Source organism: Dysidea avara, chromosome 6 (assembly GCF_963678975.1).
Source record: "Dysidea avara chromosome 6, odDysAvar1.4, whole genome shotgun sequence".
NCBI classification, from domain to species: domain Eukaryota; kingdom Metazoa; phylum Porifera; class Demospongiae; order Dictyoceratida; family Dysideidae; genus Dysidea; species Dysidea avara.
This window is the reverse complement of record NC_089277.1, coordinates 12,532,640-12,554,646: the sequence shown is the minus strand read 5'-3', so window position 1 is coordinate 12,554,646 and position 22,007 is coordinate 12,532,640. Positions and strand designations below refer to the sequence as shown.

The 22,007-nt window shown below is 37.3% G+C and overlaps 2 protein-coding genes and 1 long non-coding RNA gene across 6 annotated transcripts; 1 reads left to right on the top strand and 2 right to left on the bottom strand.

Annotated features, from left to right (window-relative positions):
* Positions 1-531: 531 nt before the first annotated feature.
* On the bottom strand, positions 532-8,033 carry LOC136257504 (uncharacterized). The gene is made up of 2 exons (XR_010702036.1): positions 7,868-8,033; positions 532-800 (listed from the first exon to the last, which is right to left on the bottom strand). It is a non-coding gene; the product is annotated as an uncharacterized lncRNA (long non-coding RNA).
* LOC136257503 (alpha-L-fucosidase-like) lies at positions 2,431-17,757 on the top strand. 4 transcript variants are annotated; one of them, XM_066050722.1, is made up of 10 exons: positions 2,431-2,542; positions 12,572-12,917; positions 13,522-13,628; positions 13,678-13,808; positions 13,861-13,994; positions 16,100-16,197; positions 16,255-16,387; positions 16,482-16,567; positions 17,243-17,327; positions 17,387-17,757. In XM_066050722.1, exons 2-10 carry the CDS (start codon positions 12,574-12,576, stop codon positions 17,634-17,636), a joined length of 1,368 nt encoding a protein of 455 aa, XP_065906794.1. In that variant the 5' UTR covers positions 2,431-2,542; positions 12,572-12,573; the 3' UTR covers positions 17,637-17,757. The 4 variants fall into 4 exon arrangements, with proteins under 4 accessions (XP_065906794.1, XP_065906793.1, XP_065906795.1 ...); XM_066050721.1 differs by lacking the exon at positions 2,431-2,542 and adding an exon at positions 8,135-8,283; XM_066050723.1 differs by lacking the exon at positions 2,431-2,542 and adding an exon at positions 8,150-8,283 and having other exon boundaries at positions 12,623-12,917.
* Positions 17,758-18,272: 515 nt separating this feature from the next.
* LOC136259251 (NACHT, LRR and PYD domains-containing protein 12-like) lies at positions 18,273-21,600 on the bottom strand. Its single transcript, XM_066052740.1, has 3 exons — positions 21,258-21,600; positions 18,513-21,072; positions 18,273-18,455 (listed from the first exon to the last, which is right to left on the bottom strand). Exons 1-3 carry the CDS (start codon positions 21,598-21,600, stop codon positions 18,404-18,406), a joined length of 2,955 nt encoding a protein of 984 aa, XP_065908812.1. The 3' UTR covers positions 18,273-18,403.
* Positions 21,601-22,007: the final 407 nt, after the last annotated feature.

The following is a 22,007-nucleotide window of genomic DNA, read 5'->3' as shown; positions in this document are numbered from 1 at the left end:
AAGCGAATTCTGTTCTATCATTCCTTCTCTGCAACCTAAAGCGTTGTCACAAAAAAGTTTAAAAATAATCAAATCAATTTTAAATTATGCAGCTACTGTATGGTCACCATATACCCAACATCACACCCATAAATTGGAAACCATACAAAGTCATGCTGCCTGTAAGCCTATTTTGTGATGTCAGACTACCACCAAACAAGCAGCATCTCAGCCATGATTAACTCGTTTAACTGGCAATCCATCAGCAGACAGCATGAGGAATTACATTTAATTATGTTTTTCAAGATTGTTAACAAGCTTGTTGAATTACCCATACCAGATTACATCACATTAGCACCTAGAATCACTTGTGGAAACAGTATCAAATCTGTAATGCTTTCAATCACTGTGAACCCATACAAGTTTAATTTCTTTCCAGCAAACAGAACAAATTACCCCCATGTGATTGCTCCGTACATTGTTTCAACAGAATAAATTACCCCATTGTGATTGCTCCGTACATTGTTTCAAGACCATGATAAAATCCATGACTGATATATTATTGTATTGTATCCATTTTTGAAGTTTACAATTAATAATATTATTATAATAATTCACACAAGGGTGTAGAAGACTATAAATTAGAAATTAAACACTAAACGTGCACATTTTATTGTTAATTATGATGATTTCTGTACACTATTACAGTATTTCCATCCATAGCTATAACCAATTCTCATTATAACTAACAGCTATATCAGGAAGTATATATTGAAATCAATCAGATTTTGATATAATCAACTGTATCATCATGTTGGCTTCTAAATAATTCAACAGTTATCAAGAATCATGTGAACTGCACAGAGGCTATGGCTATATTATAGCCTATATACATTATATTTATTCTTTACATATAGACCTAGAGATTCTAGCTAGTACTGTTGTTCAGGAGTGCAGATCTCAAGTGCATAGAGATAAGTTGGGGCCAGTGGCAACTGGTTGATGTGTACAACAATAAAGCTAGTAAAATGAGTGAAGCTGATGCACTCTCAGCATGCTCTGTCTATAGGACATGCTCTGTATATTCCCTGACAAGAATATTAAATTTTACAAATTCTAAAATTGAACTTGGAAATTTTGACATAAGTATTGTGAGCCAATTGTGTGTAGTGTTCAGTATTTTGATTACCATCTACTGATGTCTGTGTCAAATTAGATAAATTACAATATGACTGCTGTTACTGAACTTGCAATTACATCATCATATAGGTGGAGATATAAACATTGACTTAGCTACTCTCAGCTAGTATCACCACTGCTGCCTATTCTGACTGTATAATTATCCAGAGTTACTGCAACATCTGCCACTCTTATTGACTGTATCATTACTACTCCTATAATATTTAGGTCAATTCACTTAAAAGCACTAATGAAACAGTCAAAGTGTGATCCATGTCTATTCAGCCAGCTATGGAGTAGTGTCAATAACATTATAGGTAGACCAAATTTAAAGAGTTGTGATGGTGGTATAAGCAGCACTATTTCTCCACATTCCCTTATTGATTTTTCTGTAATATTGCAGTTTCTGAGGCTCACCAGACAGCTGGCCACTTCAAGACCCCATCTATTCCATCACTTTCCTAGCCCTTCAAGTTTCCCACCATTTACACTGATACTGTATACTGTAAGCTCTAACACCTTGATATCCACAAGTCTACAGGACCAGATGGTCTCTCAGCTTGTTTTTTTAAAGGAAGTTTCATTACTGAGCTTCTAACTAAACTATATAATGCATCCTTACATAGTGGATCATTCCTAGCAATTGGAAAAAGAGCAATGTTACAGCTGTCCATAAATCTGGTGATCCTTCCAACTTTAGACCAGTTTCTGTTGTCCTTATTCTTGCTAAAATATTAGAGAAGCTAGTTGCCTCCCAACTCAGTATTTAGCTATTTTGAGCAATTCCAACTCATCATCAGGGAACTTATCATGCAGGCAGATATACTGAGCAGATTCTTTTATTTGCCATGGACTCAGTAACACAAGCCTTAGATGCTGGTCAAGTATTATGCACTGTTTTCTGGATCTCAGAAAGGCATTACATTCACTAGATCAAGTTAAACTCTTAAAGCGGTTACTACAATTTGCTGATGACACTACATCGATATGTTCCGGTGAAAATAGGTAATCCTAAGGCTGCAGCGCATGTTGCTGTAGACCTTCAGTGCTGGTCACTGTAAAGTGTTATTATACAACCAAGTACTAAGAATAATACGAAACGCGGTTAAAATTACGTCATAAATAAATAAATAAATAATTAAATAATTAATGTTTGAGAAAACTACGAGGCCTAGAGACATGAACCAACCGGGGATAGATTCGCCTGTGAATGAAGGCACAAACGTATAATCGTCGCTCCTGTTTGTGCTGATGACCTGACTATACGTGTAATTCTATATAACGCCCAGTACCACACCCTTGCTTAATTACTTACGCGCGAAGAAGATTAGTGATGCCCGTGCAGGAGAGCCAGAAGCCACTTGTGTAAACAAGAAGATTACAAGTAAGTTTTTATGTTTGTAACATCTCAAGTCTCCATGCCAGCTGCCAGTGGATTCATTCACGTAAATAAACAATACAAGAAAACATTAAACTGACATATGCCACGCTCTTTACAATAAGCTTACAGTTACATATAAAATACAAGTAAACAATTTTGTCTTGTGCAGCTGGCATGGCGAACTTTCTTTGTGTTGGTGTCAGACAATTCAATACGTGCTTAATCTTTTTTGCCTTCACCTGGCGTAGCTACTAGGCTCTAGTGGCTTGGCTGTCTTCCTTTATCTGGTTCATCTGGCTTGCATACGCCTACAGCATTGTGTAGCTATCTCCTGAAAGTTGTGTATGCATAACTATAGTGTGTCACCCATCACTGTGCCATTGCTACATCACTGATGAACCTTACTTAGCTCTAGTTGATGTCGATATGCATTGCTGTATATTGGCTAATAATTTTTATCTGCATGGTGATGTTGCCTATAATGTATTGCTGCATACAATACTGCAATAATGTATAGTTCTCTCCTGTATGTTTTGTATACATATACTCTGTACACATCACTGTGCCATTTCTACCACACCAATGATGTACTGGCACTTATCTACTGGTGGCCTTTAGTTACGATGCCACTATTGTGTTATATCTGTCACTACTGTGACATATTGAGTTGATTTGGGGATAATGCATTCACCACCTAATAGCCTCACCGGGGGGCTGTCACGTTGGTGTATGTACTTGGTTGTATGTGACGCAGTCCTAGATAATAAATAATAATAATAAAATAAAATAATAAAATCATGACATTGTGAAAGAAAGATTGTGCTCTGACCTACAGAGAATCCAGGCATGGATTGCATCTAGCAGAATGAAACTTAATGTCAATAAATCTAGTATCATGTGGTTTGCTCGAAAATGTGCATCTAGTGTAGTTCTTCCTACAATCCTAGTAGATGATCACCAGCTTAAGGAAGTGGATGAACAAAAATATTTAGGAATTATTTTTGACAGACATTTACAATGGGGCCCTCAGTTCACTAGTGTGTGTGGTACAGTATGCCATACTAGCTACATTTACTTAGCTTTTACAGTTAGCATGTCTACAACGATTGCAGAACAGGTACATCCGTGTTACTATCATGTTTCAGGGCATCATCGACAATTAAACTGGTTGCCTGTCTCTGATCAAATTAAGTTCAAACATACTTGTGCCATGTTTTGTTACTATCACAAAAACACTAAGCCATGCTTGGTTCTTGATCCACCAATCTCATTTGGACCACAACATAGTTATCATACACATTGCAAGGACAGCTTTGCTAACCTGCAAACTTGTCATCTCTCCTCCACTTTTTTCCCGTCCATTTGCCATTTCTTGGTGGAATTCTCTCACTGATGCCACACATACTTGTAATTATGATGAATTTATATCCTCTGTTAAGGATTTTTACTTAAATAAACTTGTGTAGTATAGTTATGTATATGTTAAAACATAGCCGCCAGTGCTATATGAAAAATAAAGCACGAGGTACGTGCAACTGAGATTCTAATAAAGCACAAGGCGAAGCCGAGTGCTTTATTAGCATCGAGGCCAATCACTGATCTTTATTTTTCATATGGCACAAGCAAGGCTATGCTTTAAATGATTTATGGAACTTTCTAGTCATGTAGCTTCACCATACACTAGGACTCATAATTAACACGTGTTGCATGAATTATTAGCAGCCTGAACACACACAAACTAGTTTAACAAAGTAATTCATGCATAATTCATAATTCACCATAGTTTGGCATGGTAGACGTTCATCACGTATTTTTGCAGGTTTTGCTCGCAACCCACAATTGATTCTATTGTGAGTCACATGGTGAAGTATTTCCGTGATATCTCCAGGACTTGTCCGTTTACATTAACAAACATAACAGCAACGTTACCTTCTCCCACCCATTATCAAAGCATTTAGGTATGTTTATAAAAGCAATCCAGTGGTAGAATTCGTATTGGCTGGGGTGATTGATCACTCAGCGCGGCGAGGCTATCAGCCTTCACCGGCTTGGGTGATTAGTCGTACTGGCACGAGCCCCGCAGGCTATTAACCTGCACTAAGGCACATGTGAAACTGCTTTATTGCCCACAAAGAGTGCTTTATTCATTTATTGCACCACAAAGAGTGCTTTATTGAACGAATAAAGCACTCTTTATGGTCAATGAAGCACTGTTGGCTGGCTGAGAGTGTACTTTATGAAATTTAAAGTACACCTTTTCCTTTGATCTCGCCCACGCAAAGTTCTATAATTTATATTATTGTATGTGTATCATGATTGTCTAGTGGTTGTGTTTTGTACCTTGTTTATTGTTATATGTGTGCTCTAGTAGGGAAGAGCAGTTTTGCCGACTACTGTGAGGTTAAACTAAAAATCTAGTTTTAAATAGCAGTGCAAGTGTGTCACAATCAGCTGTAGCTACCAATACATGCATGCAGTGAGACTGTTGGCAACAGATACAGGGTTTCACAATAGGCCAGCTAATTGTCTTAGACAGCCAGTTCAGTTACAATGAATTTAGCTATATACATAGATATATGTATAAAACATGGCTGATTATAGAGGCAAGGTAATGAGGATGAGTGCTCCACAGTATTTCTTTTAGGGTTGGGCAGCACTGGTATTTTCTACTTGCGATTGTTTTCAGGAAAGTGACCATGCAATAATAGCCATGTCATGTGGTAACACCAGCATATACATAGATCATGTATTATTAAAATTCAAAATAATATTTAATGGGGTTAGGGCGGCACTATAAATTATTTGCTTAGCAAAGCTTAACAAATATTGTATTACAGTATGCTCAAATTCTGGTATTTTTGAAACAAAATATTAGGCATGTTATAGAATTTATTTAGTGTATTTAAACAACACATTGATATATAATTCAAGCCCAGGAGCAGTGGAGAAGTGGGGGGGGGGAGGAGGAGGAAGGGGGCTGTAGCTGCTGTCAAAAAGATTATGGAGGGCCTTAGCTCCCCTAAAATTATCTATAACTGCATGTTGTTGAATAATTGTGCTGATTGTATTACACTAAATAGCTTACTATACAAATACTTGTGTTTATATGAATCAAGATCGATATACTGAATTAGAGCAGTCACCCTAATACAACAGCCAAGAAATATATTAATGGTGACTGCTAAAATCACTCTCAAATTTAATTTTGAGACTCTAAATCTCAAAAATTTTCTGGAGGGAGGGCGCCATATGCCCTCAGACCCCTTTATAGGTCCACTGGATACTAATATAAATGCCTCAAGATCAAGATACTGTAATATAGAGCTGTCACCCTAATACAGTCAAAATTAATAGTATTCTGATAAACTATTAAAATTGCTCCCAGGTTCAATCTCAGAGGGCTTAATTTCCTGGGGGGAATGCCCCCACACCCCCTAGATTAGCATGCTTTGTACACTGAGAGATGCCACCCCCTGAATACACCCCAGCTCCCCCTAAATAAAGGTGTCTCCTTCTTCCCTGTTCAAAGCTTCTGTGGTATGGTCATGTGCAGTACAGTTTCTTATTTAACAGTTATGCAAAAAATTGCACAAACGGTATTAGTTGTGATATTCTCAAAATACTGTAGTCATGGGTGGTACTCAGTATTGCAAATCATATACATTTTGAAGAGGCTTCAGATATCAGTAGTGGTATATAGTTAAATGTACCAATACTGCCAAGGCACCAGGATGATATTGTGAAGCTGGTTTATGAATAATTTTTTTGGTCAGAAAACCCCAAACCTTTATGATCCACCCTAATTGCATGATTTATAAATAATATTACAAAAGAGAAACTTTAAATAAATGTAACATTACACTGTTGAATAATTCCGGCTAGCTACAGTATATAACCAAGAGTTACCCTCCCCACTATTATTAACTCTTGATGTAACTAACTAGCTACATGGTGCCTAGCTTTTAGAATTAGCACAACATTACTGAATTGGAAGTTATATTTTGGTTATTTATGTTTATTTCAGTATTTATTTATTATTAATGTGTTATAGCTAGGGTCCGGAATCCGAAAAATCAACCTTCACAAATCGATCCCTGTACCATTGTGGAATGTTCTAGATCAACCATAAAACTGGAGGCATGATTGTTGTCTTCAAATAAATAATTATTGTTTTTAGTATCTCGCAAGATGCAAAATTTATTCTTAAAATTTTGTGCCCCACACAAAGGACCGGATGACACTTGCTACTTAGCCAGATCATATCCAGAGTTGTTGTTGTTAAAAAGTACACACAGAAATAAGCAAATGATTTGCTGGGTGTATGGCACAGGGTTGCTTTCTTTGAAAAAAAAACAGACAAAGAAATATGAATTTTTAATTTACCACCAGGGAAAGAGAAGCTAACTCTTCCTCACAGTGTTTCAAAATGGTTGGGTGCATAGTCTGTCTATGCTGTTGGTTTTGAAAAGATCTGAGACCTTTCACCATCTGGATGAGGAGTGTCAAAATTTTCTGCAGCATTAAAGAATTGTGTCACACTTTCTAGCCATTTCCAGCACTTCTGCAGGCACAACAATCATTAATTATGACCTAAAACTGTGGCATAAGATGTCCCTGGATATTGGCAGCAGCGGTTGTCAAGTATTATTTCATCCACAGCTTCCACACCTTGCTCTAAATCATGCACAACATGTACAATGGGAGGAAGCTAAATCGTCCAAATTTGACTTCACCACAGCAGCTTCAAATCTTTACTAGATCACCTACATCACCAGTATGTTGCAAAATATCCCAAAACAAGCCAAATCAAAGCACTAAATCTTTCATTATCGATTCGAGCTAGGAGAAGCTGCTGGTAGCTAGCTATATTACATCACATGAAACTAAAGAAACACCAACTGCAACTACTACCAAATGCTTTTTGAACCATCATTTATCATCATTCTAAACAAAATTAGATGACCAGTGTGGCTTCAGCAGTGCTGGAAAGGATTTTGGCACCATTGAGAGAATCCCTTGGAATGACACACAAAAATTTTGATGCTCTTCACTCAGATTCACCAACTGAGTGAACATTATTCTGGGAAGTCTCAGATCTTTTCCAGAACAACAGTATAGACAGACTATGCATCCAACCTTATCACATTACTTATCTTGGCTGATAGGGCAGTTTGAATTTGAAAATTCATGTTTCGCTTGCTATAAGTCATGCTACACACACGCACACATGCACGCACACACACACAGTCACCAGTCACACACGCACGCACGCACACACACACGCACACACACACAATGTTGGTTGGAAATGAATCTTTACACACTCACAGTGCTTAGATTTCCTCTGTTCCACTCTGTCTGAATGAACCCTCAAATCAGTAGCGATCAATGCGCATGCCTAACAATGCACGTGATTGAAGCAGCCTGAGTCAGAACAATGAGCCCCCAACTATCAACAGTTCTTATTCGACTTTAGTTTCTTTACTCCAAATAATCTCATGTGATCTATTATTTCATTAATAAAGTAAAAAATGCAAGGTAAAAAGGCGCCTTGCAGACCAGGGGGCGGAGCTCATGAAGTGCGCTTATAGCTTGGTGAATTTAAGCGCCCTGCATTCAGAACTCGCCCTAATCACATGATCGGCACAAGCAATAAAAATTGATCTACCCTGTCTATTGTAGTGTTCCTCACTAGATACAAATATCTTGTAGTGAGCCACAACGATTCTGCGGACAGCGCAAAGGTGAGTAATGACCGTATGCTCGACATCAACTGATGCATCATGATGATGATGCATGCACTGCACGCCCCCCAGTGCCTGGAGTATAGCTGCTATTAACCTAACCAATAATTTGCTGGCTGTATAGTAGCTACCCGGTATCTGCAGGCAGGCTTTTGAAAAGGGGGTTCCACTTTGAGTAACAAATGTGAGTTGTTTGAACTTCGGTTTGAGCACTAAAGTTACATCAGGTTATACAATCACTGCATGGAGTGGATTGACTGAACTTCTTTTTTATCATACACTACGATAGTATCATACACTATAGGGACCACAAAGGAGTAGGCATGGCCCACGAAATAATATCACCCAAAAAACAGCCTCAATTTCCCCTAACGATGATCAGGCAGTATTGGTTAGGTGAAACTAAGCCCAAACAAGCTTTCAGATCAACCCGAAACGCTTTCAACAAGTTGCTATGGAATCTTAAAAATAATTTATTTAACGGAATTTTCTACTGACTGAGTATAAGTAAGTAAGTAACTGACTGATGCCTTCAGACAAGCGTAACTCAATAATGTCTAGGCTACGGGCTTGACTGTTTCACTGTTTGACGTCGCTTCAGCCCGAGAGGTGCCTTTTGGCATACCGCAGTACGTACAATGCATTCTTCATGAACTTGCCAGTGTCCTCCTTTGTGTCCCATTCATCTTTGCTGACAGCGAAAAGTGTTGATTTGGCGATAGCACATGATGGCTTCTCTTCGTAACGGAAATCGTCCGTATTTGTCATAGTGGCTATTTTGTCAACAGAGGTGCTTTTCAAACAGTTCTTGATTCATACTGCTGTGTAACAGGTTGAACATAGCCGACAACGAAGCACAATGGATACTTCACTTTTCAGGCAATAATTGATATAACTGGGGTGTGTGGCACCATTTCTTTCTTTCAGTATGTGTGGATGCAGAGGTGCTTTTCGAACAGTTCTTGATTTGAAATGCTGCGTAACGGGTTGAACATAGCTGACAACGAAGTGTAATGTATACTTCACTTTTCAGATGATAATTGGGGCGCGCAGCGCCATTTCAGATGCGGTATGCGTGGGTTCACCAGTCATGATTATTAATTACAAAAAAAGTTAACAAACAAGTACACAGAAAAAATTTGGAAATTTCAACTAGAGTAGGGACCATAACACATTGATAAAAAGTACTAAAACAAGCTGGAGTAGTGCACGATATTAAACTATAAGAAGTGTTATATCCCTACTGTGCTCAAGATACCATAATGGAAATGCACAGTAGGGATATAACACTTCTTATAGTTTACTGTGAATTAATATCGTGCACTACTCCAGCTTGTTTTAGTACTTTTTATCGATGTGTTATGGTCCCTACTCTAGTTGAACTTTCTAAATTTTTCTGTGTGCTTGTTTAATTAACCAGCCCTATAATGGCACTCCCTTCCACCCACACATCACTATGAAAAAAGCTAGTTTTTATGTACATGTTAGCCTAAAAATGGATATATGCCTACAGAAAAAGATACCTACAAAGACCTACAGACCTACTGGGGGGGAAGGAATCACATACAGTGGACACCCTGGACTTAGCAATCATGAGGTCCACAGGAGAAGATAGGGTGTCCAGACCTTGACCTATAGCCATAAATACACATTAGTGATGACCTCAACAGTGAAAAGCTAAGTACAGCAGCGTAGCCAGCTCATTATGGAAGAGTAAAAGGTGTTCCTTCAGATGGACAAAAGATTGGCAAGACACTTGGACCTCTGGACTGAGCTAGACTCATGTTTTCCTGCTTTTAAGCAAAAATTAATATTCAAGTAACTGCTACCCATATTTCTATAGCTACGCATACACTGAATGCAGAGTATAGAATTATGTAGGCGTAGCTATAGCTAGTTTAAATTTTCCCACATGCACCCGAGAAAGTGCGAGCCTTTAGCCGGACTAAGACAGACATCAACTTTGCACAGATGCAGCTGTTTCTGTTTTGACTTCCAATGGATGGAATAGCAAATAGTTAGACTAAACTTCACCCACTTAATTTGGCATAACTTGTGCTAGGATGTATTATAGTTCACAGTATACTATACATAATAATTCATGGTAGCCAACACACACTGGAGATTCATGCCATGCCAGTGACATTGGATAATTGGATGACTTTAGTGTTGTAGCTAGCAATTATAATTATAATCCAACAACTGAATGTGTTACTGTATAATACTCTCAATAGCAGCTTGATGTATTATATTGATATACGTCAAGCAATTAGCCAATAGAATTAGTATTACACTTGTTTGTCAAGGTCCCTTAACAAAAATCTATAATACTAATTTGATTGGCTAGAATAGTGTGGTGTGTTTCTATTAGAAGTAAATGTCCGACTTGACAACTATTGTTACCATAGTGATAGATGCCCCAAGGTATAACACAATGTGGTTGCTTAGCAACGGTTGCTAGGTAACCGTTGCTAAGGCAAAACTCATTTTGAGACCATAGCAATGGTTTCCAGGAAACGGTTGCTAAGTGTGATTGATCTTTTGCAGTGGTTATTTTAGAATTTCTGTTGCCTAGTAACAGTTGCTATGGTTGTCGGATTAATTTGCAATAGGACAGATGGCTGTGGTATTCGGGATTAATAGTTCTCGCATTGTAAACAGGAAGGAAATAGTGCTCGGCTTCGCCTCGCACTATTTTACTTCTTCCTGTTTACAATGCTCGCACTATTAATCCCGAATACCACAGCCATCTGTCCTATTACATATACTTATACCTAACCAATATATTGCCAAGATGCCATGAAAGTATAGTGAGGCTGGTTTTAGGGTGATATTTTTAGCCAGACCATTAATTTTTATCTGCACATAATCAACACTAGTTAGCAAACCGACAATACCTGCTGAACAAAACTAGTATACAGTACTATAGTAGTTGTGTGCAGCACTTGAAAATCAACAGGTGGCACAAAGTTCATAGGTCCGTCAGCATATTCTCCATTCAGTGTAGCAATAGCTATTATACAGCTGTTAGCTATAAAGAAAACCAGAGTCCTGTAGTATCCACTCCATTAGTCCACTTTACTGTTGTCAAGTCCAGTGACTGCTCTATACAACCTTCAATAAGCTTATCTTGATTTTAAATCCTTAATTCAACCAACTGAATAGGGGGTTCCATGGGCCTCCAAAACCTCCTGTGCCCCTGTTCAGGTGATTTGCATGGAATGCATGGACTACTGGAATGGTGAAGTGATAAATGTTTGAAATTATTTTTCCACTGCAAATTAAACAAATTTCTACATTCATAGTATGTGTATGTCCTTAAGCCAGGTAAAGTTGATACATTGATTTTGCAGTGATTTTGGTTGGCTTCCATATTGAATAATGACTACCTGCATCAAAATTGAGTGATGAGAAACAGTTTTCCTGGCCTTATGTTGCATGTTGCAATTCTCTTTATGATTCTACAGACCATGGGTTTCCATGTTCTGCACACCACTGTACAAAGTACTTAGCTATACATATAGCTACTTTTGAATTTCTGTAAACGTTTAAATTGTACAAAACTATAATGGACATCCTTAAATAGCATCTTGTCATACTGATTATAATCAACAAGTTATTCCTTGTCATTGTTTTCCTATTTTGGCACAAAGGTTATGCCAGAAGGTTTGGATAGAAAATAAACTGCTATAGCAAACTTCATATCAGTGAATATATTACAGTGATAAACAAGATGATTTTGTGTATGATGTGACACAAAGTTACTAATGGGTACCGGGTATAAAATGCTGATTTTATGGCAATTGTGAGTGTAGCGATTATGATATTATATGTAAGCTAATACTTTTTATCAAACTTTGTGGCAGCATTAATTACTAAACATCCCTAACTTCAGTTATACTATTTTTTGCTATGCATGTGTAGCTCAGTGTGCAGTAAAGCTTTAATTCAACTTCTCATCATACAGTATATATATATATATATATATATATATATATATAGTTATGGCTGTTTTGTTATATTACATTTCTATATTTCACATTTTTTTGTATCTTTATTTGTATTGTTCTCCTTTAAATTTTAAAACAGAGCATTTACAATACATTAATGCAAGTCAGAGCTTTGTGGCAGTTCAGCTAGCTAGTCCCTATACAGTTTAATCTCAGGCTGAATTATATTTCTAAAAATTTGTGTTGATAATGAACAAACTGTCAATCTGGTTACTTTATTACCTTACTGTTTTGTCAAGTTAGCCATGGAAGAAATTATGATAAATCTTCGTATCTAGGGATGGTGATTTCACAGTTCTCACTGATTTTGTTGTCTTTGTTTGGCATAGTAGTTGGAGAGTATCAACCAAACTGGTCATCTCTGGACAGTCGTCCATTACCACAATGGTTTGATGAGGCTAAATTTGGACTTCTGATCTGTTGGGGAGTGTATAGTGTTCCTAGTTTTGGAAATGAGTGGTTCTGGTATAGGTGGAAAGGACCCAATCCACAAAAAGAGTTTGTAGACTTTATGGCAGAGAATTATCCTCCAGGATTCTCTTATGCTGACTTTGCACCAATGCTCAAAGCTGAATTATTTGACCCTGACTCATGGGCTAAGTTATTCTCAGATGCAGGAGTAAAGTAAGTTGACTTAATGTACCCTTTATGCAGGACAAAGGAATAATAAACATCCATAAAATTGTATTTCAATACAATTTGTACAGCCAACATAGAATTCTAAAATCTTGATTTACAACTATCTAGCTAGCACTAACTACAGGGTGATTAGCTAGAGTGCAGAGGGAGACCATCAAATTATTTATAATATGCACATACGTGTGTAAAGTGATCATGAAATGATGTGCAAGATTTGGCAAGTTTTGCAAGCAAGATTCTTGCATGGAATATGTCCCTTTATTGAAAGTCACTTGCAAGAATCTTGAAAGCCATTTCTCCTTCGGTATGCTGTTTCCTGTGAATTCATTTACCCCCAATTGTTTTCACGTATAGTAACTGAATAACATTACCAAATACCACAAGTATTTGACAAGGAAAAACTTTGATGAATATTTGAATACCAAAATTTATGAGGGAAAAGTTTTTGACAAAATGCAAATAAATAGTTAGATTTGTTGCTGCGCATGACAAAAATAGCACATGCACACACTAACACGGAAAATCATTCTTTGTAAAAAATTATGCTATATAGCTATAGCTATAATCAACAACTGAATGTAACTTGCAGGTATATAGTTTTGTGCAGCAAACATCATAGTGGCTTTACTGTTTGGCCATCCAAGTACTCATGGAACTGGAACAGTATGGATACTGGTCCACATAGAGATGTTGCTGGTGAGTACTTTAAAAATGTGCACATACTGTAAATGATGTCACCCAATAGGCAATCTTGCAGCTGCAATACGCAACAACACTGATATTCATTTTGGCCTGTATTATTCCTTATTTGAATGGTTTCATCCACTGTACCTTCAGGATAAGGCAAACAAATATAAAACACAAGACTATGTATCAGTAAGTGATACCATTAGCTGAGATTATTAAACTTGCCGATTGTAAATATTAGGAGGTGATGCTTCCTCAAATGTATGAAATAGTGAATGCTTACAAACCTGAAGTGGTATGGTCAGATGGAGACTGGGAAGCCAGTGACACTTACTGGAACAGTACTGAGTTCTTAGCATGGCTTTACAATGAAAGGTATGCATAGTATTATGTAATGCAACTGTGTGTGGTGTAAAGCTAGCTATTGATAAAACTATGATTTTGAATGCCCTTTTACACAAAAGTATCTGTAACTCAAGCACATCACATTACCATGCGTGATGGTGGGTAGGAGATTGGCATATGAACAGAAAATGGCAGAGTAGGTCATATAGTGTCTCCAGCCTTAATATTGGGTTCTCAAGACCACTTGCATATGCTACTAAAATGAAGGAAATTTACATAGAAAACATCTGGGCAACTGTGCAAGGCTGTCCATGTCTCTAGCCTCATGTTTCAGCTTGCCAGTGGCATTCAGTCAAGGCACCAGAACATTCCGGCACACGTCTCTAGAAATCCACTCATGAAATACAGCCAGAGCAAACCAATGACATGTATATGGCTGTGGTGCAAATATGTAATGTATATAATATCCACACAAAAACAGCCAAGCTGTGAAAAAATGGTGCGGCCTTAAAAAGCCTGGGTGAAAAAGTTGTGAAATCAAAGGTGGCGGCCAAGAAATTGCTGCAATGATGTTAATGCTAATAAATTTTAACAATGCACTCAGCCATTATTAAATTTTTTTAGCATTAACATCATTGCAGCCATTTCTTGGCCGCCACCTTTAATTTCACAACTTTTTTCACCCAGGCTGTGTGCATTGTTAAAATTTATTAGCATTAACATCATTGCAGCAATTTCTTGGCCGCCACCTTTGATTTCACAACTTTTTTCACCCAGGCTTTTTAAGGCCGCACCATTTTTTCACAGCTTGGCTGTTTTTGTGTGGATTTCACTCCTTTTTGTACTTTATAAGGCCCCAAACCAGCCTATGGCTGACTTTGAGGTTTGTTTTTACTCACATTTCTTCTTTTCTATGTAGATACAATGATGATTATTGAAGACAGACTTATAAATGTATTTCATTGCATGATTTAATTCAATATTTGATAATATTATTGTAATACTCTAATAGAGTGCACATTTTTTTGAAGACTTCTAATAGAACATACACAGAATGTTCTAGAACAATCTAGTACTTCTATTGGTAGATCTATGAAATTACAAATGTTTGATTATAAGCAGATTTCAACTAGAAATTTCATTTATAAAGCAGAAATTAAGTGAGGTGATCAGTCAAGGTAGCAGTGGTTCAGTGGTTAAGGATGCAGGTATTAGGTATGGAGGTCCCTGGTTCGAACTCTGGTAAGTTTTTTTTCAACATTTTTTTGCACACCTTTTTTACCCCGTGGTGACTGCTCTATTAGAGTATCTCGATCCCGCGATTTTACACTGGTTTAGTTTTTGCTTTATAACTGTCGCTGTAACTCTATTGCTATTCAAACTATCAAAAGGCACTGCTACGATGATCAGCTTATCTACACACCAATTTTCTATACTTGGTTTACCCTGTAGCCGTGACAGAAGTTTGATCTGTTTTTACGTGAATAAACGTCCATAACTCCTTGAATTTTACTCAGATTTACAACAAACTTTGTATGTGAGTCCATTGTTACACGTTCTTCATTTGTGCCAAAGATTGAGGCAATCGAGTTACACATTTGCATTTTATAGCAATTTTTGCAAAGTGCGAAAATAAATCGAAGCCCCCGTAGCCCCCCGTACAGCATAAGAAGAAAAAAACGAAGAAATTCAAACGAAATTTTGGACGCCCATATCTCGCAAATGGCTGTTGCGAATTTAATCAAATTTGCTGTGTGGCGTGCCTTACCTGGAGGACAGCTATAATGCAAAAATAGTGTGCTTTGGAGAAGGGGCCATGGAACTATGCATGTGTGAAAAAGCTTTTTCTTTTTTCCTGTAAATGTAAATATACTCACGGTGTGGTCGCCAGCTTCCTTGGCCACACGACACACTACCGTGTGTCTTGATTATGGTGAAAAGTGAATCTCACTGGTGCGTATGCATATTAACAATTATCAATAATTTGGTTGCATAATATTATAATGTTTAATATCAAAATTATTTAAACCAGATGAATTCCCTTAGGTGGCCAAAGGCTGGCTGCTGGTGCACACTTGGTTCAAAAACTATGTATACACACACAACATAATTATTTTATTGCTACTTATGTGTAGCCCAGTTAAAGATTCTGTGGTTGTTAATGATCGTTGGGGTAATGCAGACCACTGTACTCATGGAGGATTCTATACCTGTCATGACAGATTTAACCCTGGTGAGTACATCTGTACATGGTCTTTGCATGTTAATTGTATCATAATGATAATTTCAGGTAAATTATTTCCACACAAGTATGAGAATGCTATGACAGTTCAAAAAACTTCTTGGGGTTACATTCGTAATACAGATATAAGTGGCTATCTTACTATTGAAGAGTTGCTGTATGAACTAGTCAGTACTGTTAGGTATGTTTGTATACGTACCTGCATGTGTATTACATGTACAAATGGTTGTATGTTTGCAAGAGATACTGGTCATTATAACATCCTGCTCTGTTAGTACCAATGGTAATTTACTGATGGGTGTGGGACCCAGTTGTGATGGAAGAATAATGCCAATTATTGAAGAGAGGCTGCTGCAAATGGGTAAGTTAATAATTGAATTATAACCTTCTTATCAGAACATTTCTACAGTGACAGAACAGTTGAAATATAAGCATACCTTGTGAGACATACCTTTCATTTAAACAGTAATTAACACCAACCAGCATGTGATATCATTTGAAACTAGATATTGATTTAGAAGTTCAGGTTTGTACAGCCACTTTTTGAATGTATATAAAGCGATTTTGAATAAAGTAAAACTGCATTTATAATAAGCCAAGGCATTGCACATACACATGTGTAAATACATCATCATAAACAGTGGCGTAGGAAGTAGTTGATATGAGGGGGGGCTGACCTGAGGCACTACTTTGTCTCTGGTTTGGTAAAGTGAGACCAAACAAAAAAATGTCACAGCCAGCTTACAATAGCTGCCTTGTAGCTGATAAACTATATAAAAATCCTTACATAGCTCACTACACACTGTGCCTGCTTTATTAGAGTGACTGCACTATTAGAGTATCTCGATCTTTATCATGGTTTTCAGCCCCACTCCGAGAAGGATAATTTCGACGTGATATCATTCTGAGGGGGGGGGGGGGGGCTAAGCACCCCCTCAGCCGACCGAAGGGGGGGGGACTTCAGCCCCCTAGCCCTCCCCCTCCCCACCGTCTATGATCATAAATGTCCTGACATACAATACTTGTTTTCTTGTAGGATCTTGGTTGAAGATAAATGGTGAAGCTATTTATAAGTCAAAACCATGGAAACACCAGCAAGACTCTAAGAACAAGGATGTTTGGTTAGTTACCACCAGTAGTTCTTATCAGTTAAACAGATTATTTACATGTCATACTGTAGGTACACAATGGATTCTAATGGGAAAATTGTCTATGCTATTTCCCTTTCTTGGCCTGGTGACTTCATGTTACAGTTGGGTGATGTAACACCTACCAACCAAACTGTGGCAAATCTACTGGGATATTCTGGTGACATAAAGATCACATATACAAACAATGGTACTCCAGGAGTTAATGCAACTCTTCCCTACCTCCCACCCAACACACCTTTACAATGGGCCTGGACTTTAAAATTCCAGTCTGTACTGTAGCCAGCCTACCAGTGCCTAGACAACAATGGATATATTTGCTATGTAGTAACTATTCCAAGTAACTGTACTGTGTATGACTGCTGTCTACAATTTTCTATGAGTTAATTCTTGTTAATAATTATCTGTCTAGTTTGGTGGGATTAAAGTTTGAGAAACAAAATAAAATAATCATGATTTTCCAAACTAAAACCTGTTAAATTTTTACCATCTCTGCTTGGTTTATCCTAAATTTCATCATAAGTGATTTCTTCCCACCAAACCTTCCTACTACAGTGGAACCTCAGTTATCCGGACCCCACTTATCCAGATTCTTGGTTAACTGAACTACGGAAATGACTGTTTTATTGGAGTAGTGACTGTTCTATTAGGGTAGTTGAAATACTGATATTAAAAAAAAATCTTTGCTATTTTAAGGTTATTTATACACAGTTTAGAGATACGGACTTTCAGACTTATGGACCATCCCTGGTCCCAAGGGATTCGGATAACTGAGGTTCCACTGTATTTGTATGGTATCATTATTTACTTGGTTTGTACAGCAGCCTCCAAAATTCATGTAGTATGTTGCAGTATAGTGATAGTCGCTAAAGATCAACCACATGTAGATATGTATAGCAGATATGTCATTACTTGAGAAGGTGCATGATAAGTTTTCTGAATTGATTTTTTCAGTGATATGATGTAATTGTTGAAATTATGCATTATAGCTTGTGTACTCAATTTTGTTGTACTAATAAGACCCTCTTAAAATAAAAGCAATAAATACTTCAATGTGTTGAGTGTACTTTATCTTTGGCTGCATAATAATCTTGAACTTCCCTGTCCAAATAGTACCATGAAACATACAAGTAGATAATTACATTCTGGAATACTTACCAGATAACATTCAGACTTGATTGTCGAAAACTCAAGACATTGTTAACTTCTTGATCAGTAAAAAATGGAAACTTAGATTTCATCGACTTAACCAATGATAACACTTTCAGTGTGGTGCTGGTATTACAAGTGTCAATTATAGCAACAGCTTCTGGTTTTTCCATGTGGACTGGATTAAGGAAGAGATGTTGTAATGATGTGTTTAGTGACAACATGACACACACAGCATCACTGGCTGTCTTGTCTATGTAGCAACCAGAAATGTCCAGTGTTACTAAACTGTTGTTGGATTGTAAACCAGTACAGATAGAGCATACCTGTGAAGATGACCACAAAATATATCTGTCTAAACTAGTCGGGTAACCAGTGAAGTCAGCTGTAGTAAGCGAATGATTGGAGACAAAACATCTCTCCAACCATTGACCAACAAGATGGGTAGACTGTGGCGATTTCGGTGACACCCTAAACAGCTTTAATATTACGTTAGTTGCTAGGCCACTCAGTATTGGGTCTAAACAATCATCAATAAGCATTTCCAATATGTTTAACTCCCTTAAGTTAATTTTTTGACTTAATGCTTTCCCAAGTGTCTCACAGTCAGCCTGAGACAAGCTACAACCAATAAAACTTAAACTTGTGAGGGATATCGACTGACAAAGTGCACCACAGAAACAACTTAATGATGCTCCTTCAACAAGTACACATCCATGCAGCTGTAAAGCTTTTAGTGATTTTGATAAGCTAAGAAGGCAAGAAAGGCTGTCTAAATCTTCTTCACTGAGTTCTGCACAAGGCAATCGCAGTTTAGTGAGCTCTGTACAATATTGACAGATGTTGTCACAAAGGACCTTTACACAACCTCTGGAGTGTAATGCATAAGAGTAAAGCTTCAGTGATACCAAATTATGTTGATATGAAAGCAGTTTAGATAAGTCCTTCATTCCTTTCTGCGATAACTGGATAGCTAATACTAGGGAGGCAACATCAGTTGAGGAACCACAAAAATACTTGGCCATCACTTCAGCATCACTGTCTGTTAATGCAAACAGTGACAAAAGGTTGAGATTCATTTTTCTCCACTGACAAACAGAGAGAAAGTAAAATGCATAACGATATTCTAAATGTGTATTTAGCTGAATGTTGATACTTTTAAACTCACTGAAAGCAAAACTAAATTTGCAGCAAAGACCATCATCTTGTGCCTCAAACAAACAGTGTAACATAACACTAAGCAGCTTTCTGTTAAAACCAGACTGTACAAGTATTTGTATTAGGTTGTCAGACAATGACTCCAGTAGCATTTTGGGCATCAGACCAAATAAAAATGGAAAAACATTCATCAAATAAGAGTCCTCGTGAAAGTACTGATCAATTGTTTCTTCTACATTGTTTGATTCCAATATTGACATGGCTGCTAAAAGTTCCTGTACTGCACGATGAATGAAGCTATAACACTTTTCCCTATCAGCAAAATCATTAGTAACATGCTCAATATGAAGCAATCCAAACCCATCAAATCTCTCATTATACTGAGCACCAAATGGCTCTAAATCTTCTTGGGAGAATTTTAGTTCCTTTTCAAGGAATTGTAGCTTACCAAGCTTTAACATATCAAATGCTACTTTGCACAGCTTACTAAATAGTGGCTTTAATTTCTCAGGTACATTTTGTACATTAGTAAAGTTTAGTTTTTGACTTTCAGAAATGTTAGACCGAATACAAAGTAGCACAAACCACTTGTAAAGTTTAGACAGTGTCTCTGGCAGCTGATTTCCACTTCTATGGTACACAAAACACATTATCACAACTGTAATAGGAATGTAGAAATGTCGATGAAGATGCTTGCGGTCTTTGAGAAAATCTAACAAAGATTTAGCAGACTGCAAATCATTTCCAAAGTAATTATCAATGTACATAAAAGCTTTCTCAGGAGTAAATCCCAGTATTTGGTAATGGTAATCTTGCACTGCCTCAGCTATGTAATCAGAACAAGAAGGTCGAGATGTTACTATAATGGTAGAACAAGTAAGTGCAGTCTTTTCGAAGATGATGTCATGAAAGAAAGATTGTGATTGTAAGTAGTCAGGAAGCTCATCCCATCCATCTAGTATAAACACCAATCCCTTACCATTATTCTGCTGGGCATGCTCTTTCATCATACAACAGTTAAGCTTATCAAATAGCTCAGTAAGACTGGCCACATTTTGGTAGTGACGAAGTGGTACCCAGAACACAAAATCATTTACTAATAAATTACCGTTAGCCCATTGCTTACAGATATTAAAGGTTAATGTTGTTTTACCAGCACCAGGATCTCCTTCAATCAGTATGATCTTTCCATACCCACTAGACAATATCTCCTCAATTGTAAAATGGTCATTTCTGTGATTAGCTATTCCCATACTGTGCTCTTCTAAAAATGATGGTGCCAGATACTTTGCTTTTAGTATAGTAACTCCTATATGAAGTGAAATTCCTCCTAACTTAGACCACTTGTTAGATTCCTTTGGTCTGTTAAGATAGGACGATTTCAGATAATCTTTGCATTGCTTCAGAGTACCTAAGTATACAACATGTACAAGTAATTTTTAGACAGCAACTATGCATGCGTGTATCTAGAATTGTGAGTCAATCAATGTTCTGGACACATACATACATATATATAGGACAATCATTACATCATTCAATGGTTGACTGGGATTACCAGAATCAGCAATTGTACAGTCTCTTAGTGTACTAGCTAACCTTCTGCCATGATATGTTTAGATGGACTATGATCAGCAGTGACAAGACTTCTTATTGTACTGGCCAACTCTCTTGTGGCTTGTGTACCATGTTCCTCCATTATACTCAACATAGTATAAAATCCTGCCAAGTTATTGGCCTTCAGAGGACCAGAAATGTGTGATAGTAACTTTTTAACTTTTCCTAATTTTGTTAGTGAACTGGTATCTTCCAAGTCATCTACTGGAATGATGTTTTCTTGCACAAAATGTGGTAGTAAGCTGTCAATGTCTGTGATGGTGTCACATAGCTTGGAGTAGTGATCTATGAATACTAGTTTTTCTTTGCTTTGTAATGCAGTCATTGCAGTAGCTTCTGCAGAATCAATATTACACCAGCATTACAAGATGTTGTCACACTGATTATATTATGTGCTTGCTATTGTTAGATATAGACTCACACTTGTGAAAGAGTAGACACTAGATCTGTCACATAATTATATAACCACTTTAGCTTGGGAATTCAAAGGCACCACTTGGGGTTTAACTTGCATATTTATCATGGAAACACAGTTTGCTCATGGCTTTGATGCCCGACCAGGTCAAAAATACAACACGCTTTGACTCGTTATATCGAGTGACATGGAGAGTTTAAATATGGGTTTGGGTTTACACGTTTGGCTCAGTGTAGTTGTTAAGTTTCATTTAGTTGGCAGTTACTAAAAGACGAATGGTGAATAAAATAATTGTTTAGGCAATGCATGGATGTGTA